This window comes from Macrobrachium rosenbergii, chromosome 5 (genome assembly GCF_040412425.1).
Source record: "Macrobrachium rosenbergii isolate ZJJX-2024 chromosome 5, ASM4041242v1, whole genome shotgun sequence".
In the NCBI taxonomy this organism is placed as follows: Eukaryota; Metazoa; Arthropoda; class Malacostraca; order Decapoda; family Palaemonidae; genus Macrobrachium; species Macrobrachium rosenbergii.
This window is the reverse complement of record NC_089745.1, coordinates 19,181,401-19,189,046: the sequence shown is the minus strand read 5'-3', so window position 1 is coordinate 19,189,046 and position 7,646 is coordinate 19,181,401. Positions and strand designations below refer to the sequence as shown.

General features: G+C 49.3%; 1 protein-coding gene across 1 annotated transcript; it reads right to left on the bottom strand.

Annotated features, from left to right (window-relative positions):
• Positions 1–4,934: 4,934 nt before the first annotated feature.
• Positions 4,935–7,430, bottom strand: LOC136838998 (golgin subfamily A member 6-like protein 7). The gene is made up of 2 exons (XM_067104678.1): positions 7,090–7,430; positions 4,935–6,822 (listed from the first exon to the last, which is right to left on the bottom strand). The coding sequence occupies exons 1-2, from the start codon at positions 7,422–7,424 to the stop codon at positions 6,174–6,176; spliced, it is 984 nt and encodes a 327-aa protein (XP_066960779.1). The 5' UTR covers positions 7,425–7,430; the 3' UTR covers positions 4,935–6,173.
• Between the last annotated feature and the right edge of the window lie 216 nt (positions 7,431–7,646).

Genomic DNA, 7,646 nt, shown 5'->3' with positions numbered 1-7,646 from the left:
CTCCACTGCTCCACCTTAAGTTCAGCCTGCAAGGTCAGCAACCACCACATGGTACAGGTGGCACCAGTGATGCACAAGCACCTGATAGTGAGGGTGCTCTGTGATTGGCTGCTGACTTTACTGGCTAAACCAAAGTGAGGCTTTGAAGCACAGGCCACAGAGGGGTGGGACCCTTTGTGGCATGCACTCCACTGCTCCACCTTAGTTCAGCCTGCAAGGTCAGCAACCAACACATGGTAAAGGTGGCACCAGTGATGCACAAGCACCTTATAGTGAGGGTGCTCTGTGATTGGCCAGGGACTTTACTGGCTAAACCAAAGTGAGGCTTTGAAGCACAGGCCACAGAGGGGGTGGGACCCTTTGTGGCATGCACTCCGCTGCTCCACCTAAGTTCAGCCTGCAAGGTCAGCAACCAACACATGGTAAAAGTGGCACCAGTGATGCACAAGCACCTCATAGTGAGGGTGCTGGTACTGGCTGATTGGCCAGTGACTTTACTGGCTAAACCAAAGTGAGGCTTTGAAGCTGCACAGGCCACAGAGGGGGGCACCAGGACCCTTGATAGCATGCACTGGCCACTGCTCCACCTGTGAAGTTCAGCCTGGGACCCTTTGTGGCAAGGTCAGCAACCACCACATGGTACAGGTGGCACCAGTGGCACCAGTGATGCAAGCACCTGATAGTGAGGGTGCTCTGTGATTGGCTGCTGACTTTACTGGCTAAACCAAAGTGAGGCTTTGAAGCACAGGCCACAGAGGGTGGGACCCTTTGTGGCATGCACTCCACTGCTCCACCTTGAGTTCAGCCTGCAAGGTCAGCAACCACCACATGGTACAGGTGGCACCAGTGATGCACAAGCACCTGATAGTGAGGGTGCTCTGTGATTGGCCAGCTGACTTTACTGGCTAAACCAAAGTGAGGCTTTGAAGCACAGATCACAGAGGGGGTGGGACCCTTTGTGGCATTAACTCCACTGCTTCGCCTTGGTTCAGCCAGCAAGGTCGACAACCATCACGTGGTACAGGTGGCACCAGTGACGCACAAGCACCTGATAGTGAGGGTGCTCTGTGATTGGCCAGTGACTTTACTGGCTAAACCAAAGTGAGGCTTTGAAGCACAGGCCACAGAGGGGTGGGACCCTTTGTGGCATGCACTCCACTGCTCCACCTAAGTTCAGCCTGCAAGGTCAGCAACCACCACATGGTACAGGTGGCACCAGTGATGCACAAGCACCTGATAGTGAGGGTGCTCTGTGATTGGCTGTGACTTTACTGGCTAAACCAAAGTGAGGCTTTGAAGCACAGGCCACAGAGGGGTGGGACCCTGTGTGGCATGCACTCCACTGCTCCACCTAAGTTCAGCCTGCAAGGTCAGCAACCACCACATGGTAAAGGTGGCACCAGTGATGCACAAGCACCTCATAGTGAGGGTGCTCTGTGATTGGCCAGGGACTTTACTGGCTAAACCAAAGTGAGGCTTTGAAGCACAGGCCACAGAGGGGTGGGACCCTTTGTGGCATGCACTCCACTGCTGCACCTTAAGTTCAGCCTGCAAGGTCAGCAACCACCACATGGTACAGGTGGCACCAGTGATGCACAAGCACCTGATAGTGAGGGTGCTCTGGTGATTGGCTGCTGACTTTACTGGCTAAACCAAAGTGAGGCTGTGAAGCACAGGCCACAGAGGGGTGGGACCCTTTGTGGCATGCACTCCACTGCTCCACCTTGGTTCAGCCTGCAAGGTCAGCAACCACCACATGGTACAGGTGGCACCAGTGATGCACAAGCACCTGATAGTGAGGGTGCCCTGGTGATTGGCTGCTGACTTTACTGGCTAAACCAAAGGTGAGGCTGTGAAGTGCAGGCCACACAAGGGGTGGGACCCTGTGAGGCATGCACTCCGCAGCTGCACTTTAGCTCAGCCTTCAGTGTCGGCAGTTACCACATGGTACAGGTGGCACTGGAGAGGCACAAGCACCTGATAGTGAGGGTGCCCTGGTACTGGCTGCTAACCTTTCTTGCTAAACAAAGGTGAAGCTGTGAAGTGCAGGCCACACAAGGGGTGGGACCCTGTGAGGCTTGCACTCTGCAGCTGCACTTTAGCTCAACCTGCAGCATCAGCAACCACCACATGGTACAGGTGGCACTGGAGAGGCACAAGCACCTGATAGTGAGGGTGCCCTGGTACTGGCTGCTGATCTTACATGCTAAACAAAGGTGAAGCTGTGAAGCACAGGCCACACAAGGGGTGGGACCCTGTGAGGCATGCACTCTGCAGCTGCACCTTAGCTCAGCCTGCAGCATCAGCAAACACCACATGGTACAGGTGGCACTGGAGAGGCCCAAGTACCTGATAGTGAAGTTGCTGTGGTATTGGCTGCTTAAATTACTTGCTAAACCAAGGTAAGACTGTGAAGGCACAGGGGCTGCACAGGGGTGGGACCCTGTGAGGCATGCACTCTGCAGCTGCACCTAGTCAGCCAGCCACCACTGTATGGGCAGGGGCACCAATGAGGCACTAGCACCTGATAGTGAGAGTGCTCAGCGATTGGCTGCTGACCTTGCAGGTCAGACCAAGGAAAGGCGTTGGAATGCATGTTGCACAGGTTTGGGGGAAGCACAGGTCACAGAGTGGGGGGACCCTGTGGGAATCCTATGCAAAACCTGTTCAACATGCGCTCCGCTGCTGCACCCTATTTTGGCATGCAGGGTCAGCAGCCAATCATGGAACACCCACGCTGCCAAGTGCATGTGCATCATTGGTGTCACGTGTGCCATAAAGTTCTGCTGGCCCCTGTATCAGGAGCACCCTTCTATCCACACACTGCCTCAGAAGCAGGAACCTCCTTCACCTGTACCACAAAGTCATGGTCTCCTTCAGATCAGGAGCATCCATTACAGGTGGCACTGGTGAGGCACAAGCACCTGATAATGAAGGTGCCCTGGTATTGGCTGCTGAACCTACTTGCTAAACCAAGGTAAAACTGAGGTTCACGCCGCTCAGTGGGTGGGACCCTGTGAGGCATGCACTCTGCAGCTGCACCTTAGCTCAGCCTACATGGTTGGCAGCCACCACGTGGTACAGGTGCCACCAATGAGGCACAAGCACCTGATAGCGAGGGTGCTCAGTGATTGGCTGCTGACCTTGCAAGTCAGACCAAGGTGAGGCAGAGGAATGCATGTTGCACAGGGTGGGGAAAGCACAGGTCACAGGGTGGGGGGACCCTGTGGGGAGCCTGTGCAAACCCTGTACAACATGCACTCCACTGCTGCACCATGGTTTGGTCTGCGATGTTGGCAGCCAATCATGGAACAATCATGTGCATCACTGGAACACCACATATTGCCAAGATCAGCACTGTGCATCACTGGTGTCAGAAGCAGGAACCTCGTCACCTGTACCACAAAGTCCTGTGAGCCTGTAAAGAGAAGGAGTCTTGCAGGCGAGGTTCCTGCTTCAGAGGCAGATGGATGGGTACAGGAGGAGACACTTTGTGGACAGGTGACTTCTAATGAGGCACCACGTGGATGGACTGCCTGATCTGTAGGAGACAAGACTTGGTGGTACAGGTGACCCAAGGCAGTGTATGGATGTCCTGATCTGGACAAGCAGAACTTTGTGGTACAAGTGGCACCACAACATGCACTCTTGTGAGCCTGTAAAGAGCCTCCAGATCAGTCTTGGTTAAAGCAGGAACCTTCCTGAGCCTGTAAAGAGAAGGAGTCTTGGCTACCATTAGGTTCAGAGGCACCACATGCATGGTTGGGTGCTCCTGATCTGGAGGAGACCAGGACTTTGTGGTACAGGTGACGAGGTTCCTGTGTATGAGGCACCACATGGATGGACAGGTGTCCTGATCTGTAGGAGACAAGGACTTGGTGGTACAGGTGATGAGGTTCCTGCTTCCGAGGCAGTGTATGGATAGAAGAGTGTTCCTGATCTGGAGACAAGCAGAACTTTGTGGTACAAGTGACACCAGTGATGTACATGCACTTGGCAATATGGGTGTTCCATGCACCACTGGGCTTGCTGACCTTGCTGCTCCAGATCAGGAACACTCTTCTATCCATACACTGACCAGAAGCTGGAACCTCACACTTGTACCACAAAGTCTTGTGAGCCTGCAAAGAGGAGTCATGGTTACTGCACAGCTTCAGAGGCACCAGCATGCATGGTTGGGTGCTCCTGATCTGGAGCCAGACCAGGACTTTGTGGTACAGGTGATGAGGTTCCTGTGTGAGGCACCACTGGGGTGGACAGGTGTCCTGATCTGTAGGAGACCAATGGTGAGAGTCCTGTGAGCCTGTAAAGAGTGGGAGTCTGCACTTAAGGACCAAGAGGCACCACATGCATGGATGGGTGCTCCTGATCTGGAGGAGAGACTTTGTGGTACAGGTGACGAGGTTCCTGCGTGAGACACCACATGGATGGACAGGTGTCCTGATCTGTAGGAGACCAGGACTTGGTGGTACAGAAGACGAGGTTCCTGCTTCTGAGGCAGTGTCTGGATAGAAGAGTGTTCATCTGGAGGCAAGCAGGTGTGTGACACCAGTGATGCACATGCACTTGGCAATATGGGTGTTCCATGATTGGCTGCTGACCTTGCAGGTCAGACCAAGGTGAGGCTGAGGAATGCATGTTGCACAGGGTGGGGGAAACACAGGTCACAGGGTGGGGACCCTGTGGGGAACCTGTGGGGAACATGCACTCCAGACCAAGGTGAGGCAGAGGAACCATGTTGCACAGGGTGGGGGAAGCATGCACTCCCTGTGCAAGCCCTGTACAACATGCACCCACTGCTGCCCTGGTTTGGTCTGCGATGTCGGCAGCCAATCATGGAACACCCATATTGCCAAGTGCATGTGCATCACTGGTGTCACTTGTACCACAAAGTTCTGCTTGCCTCCAGATCAGGAACACTCTTCTATCCATACACTGCCTCAGAAGCAGGAACCTCGTCACCTGTACCACCAAGTCCTGGTCTCCTACAGATCAGGACACCTGTCCATCCATGTGGTGCCTCATACGCAGGAACATCATCACCTGTACCACAAAGTCCTGGTCTCCTCCAGATCAGGAGCACCCATCCATGCATGTGGTGCCTCTGAAGCAGGAACCTCGCCTTAACCAAGACTCCTTCTCTTTGCAGGCTCACAATCCAGAAAGCTCCCAACTGCAAACTCCACCTCATTGAATGCAGCCTTAGTTCCACTTTGGCGTATTTGTATTATTTTCTTCTAATAGTTCTGCTCTACATCTTTTCTTTAGTTATCATCTTTTTCTTCATTGTCCTTTAGTCGTGGTTTTCCTAGAATTTGCAGCCATTTCCTCAGGAGAACTTTCATCTCTATACAGAATATCCTCCAGGATGTCAGTTATACCCAACCATTGCTTTTTCAGGTACCCTTTATTCTCATTCTGAGCACAGCAGAACTCCTGGTTAGTTTCTTGCCCGCGATCTTTACTTCCAATTTCTCGTTTTTCTCCTCCAGTCTCTGAGTTCTCATGCTCCTCCCTTGCAATGCGTTGTAGCTCGAAATCCCTTTGAGCAATCCGGTGGAGAATTCCCATCATCATGTATTTATCTTGCATTCTCAGTGCTTCTTCCTGCATCCTTTGTTGTTCTCTGGCACATTTTTCTGCCTCTGCCTTACTTTCCTCTAGTTGTCTACACTTCTCCTTTAGTAGTTCACATTCTTTTGAAAGCTCTTGAAGTTTATGCAGGTTCTGCCTCTCAGTCATTTGAAAGTGGTAGACCTCTCCTTTTGCGCAGTTCAACTCACTTTTCAATGCCTCTTCATTGCTCATAGTAATTACCAGGCTATTTTGCAACTGCACTACTTTTTCTTGCAAGTGGCCATTCTGTTTTAGCAGGCTTTCTTGTTCGTGTTCCTTCTCTTGTAATATTTCCTGAATACTAATTTGCAAGCCAGTAACTTCCTTCTCCTTTTCTTTCAAGAGCTCTTTCTCTGTATTTAAGAGAATTTCTAGCTCATTGCCTCGGACAGATAAACTTTCACATTCCTCCTCCTTCTTCAGCAGTTTTTCTCGTAGGTCTTGCTCCAGCTGTTGAAGCGTCTCAATCTCCTTGTCCTTTTCCTTCAACAAACGACCTGTCTTCATAATTGAATCTTCAGCTTTTTTCAGTGAGAGCCCTAATTTCTGCACTTCATTTAAAGCTTCTCCCAATTTTCTTCTAAATATATCAGTCTCTCACCAGATTCCTTGCATTTTTGCCTCCACATATCGAGCTCCTGATTTTTTTCCAGTATTTCCAATTGCCACATCTTTTCCATTTCTATTTTCACATCTTGTTCCTCTTTCAGTAATTTTTCCATATCTTTCACACAAGAGAGGGCTTCACCTAATTTTTCTTTCAACATCTGTTGTTCCTCCTTCAGTTCATTTTCTGTAGCTAACAAATCTCTTATCTGATGGCCTCTGCTTTCAATCATTTTGTGATGGAGATTTGCCATCTCTGTTTTTTCATCTTCTTCTTTCTTCAAGAGCCTTTCCAAATCCTCCGTGTTATTATGAGCCTCTTGGATCTGAAGGTTCATGTTCTCCATCTGACTGGCAAAATTACTTTTTAATTCTGATATTTCGTGTTCTTTAAATTCCAATTGCCTTTCCATACCCTCCATGTTGTTAAAGGCCTCTCTTAATTTATCTTCTGAGACCTCATAATCATTCTCTAGTCTCTCTTCTTTTTCAAGCAAATCTTGGATCTGACGATCCCTGTTTTCAATCTGTATTTGAAGGTGATTTTTCTCTTTCAAGGCATTTGCCATATCCTCTATGCTACGAAGGGCCTCTTCTAACCTTCCTTCCAAAAGCTAACCTTCCTTCCAAAAGCTCTTTATCATCCTTCATTTTCTGTTCATCTTTTTTCTGCCTAACAAATCTTGGATCTGGTGGTCCAAGTCCTCCATCTGATTTATTAAAGCTGCATTTTGATCGTCTTTTTCCTTCAAACGGCTTGCCGTGTATTCAATGTTGTTGGTGGCATCTCCTAAATTCTCTTCCAAAAGCTTATGATCTTTCAAGGCATTTGCCATATCCTCTATGCTACGAAGGGCCTCTTCTAACCTTCCTTCCAAAAGCACTTTATCATCCTTCATTTTCTGTTCCTTTGCCAACAAATCTTGGATCTGGTGGTCCAAGAGCTTATGATCTTTCAAGGCATTTGCCATATCCTCTATGCTACGAAGGGCCTCTTCTAACCTTCCTTCCAAAAGCACTTTATCATCCTTCATTTTCTGTTCCTTTGCTAACAAATCTTGGATCTGGTGGTCCAAGTCCTCCATCTGATTTATTAAAGCTGCATTTTGATCGTCTTTTTCCTTCAAACGGCTTGCCGTGTATTCAATGTTGTTGGTGGCATCTCCTAAATTCTCTTCCAAAAGCTTATGATCTTCTTTCATTTTCCTTTTCTCAGACAACAAATCTTTTTCAAATCCGTTCAAATTTATTAAGTTTACCTTTTCTTCTTTTTCTTTCAAACGATTTTCCATATCCTCGATGTTGTTGGCAGCATCTCCTAATTTCTCTTCCAAAAGCATATAATCTTCTTTCATTTTCTCCTTCTCTGCTAACAAATCTTGGATCAGAAGATCCTTGTCCTCCATCAGATTTATCAAGTCTGC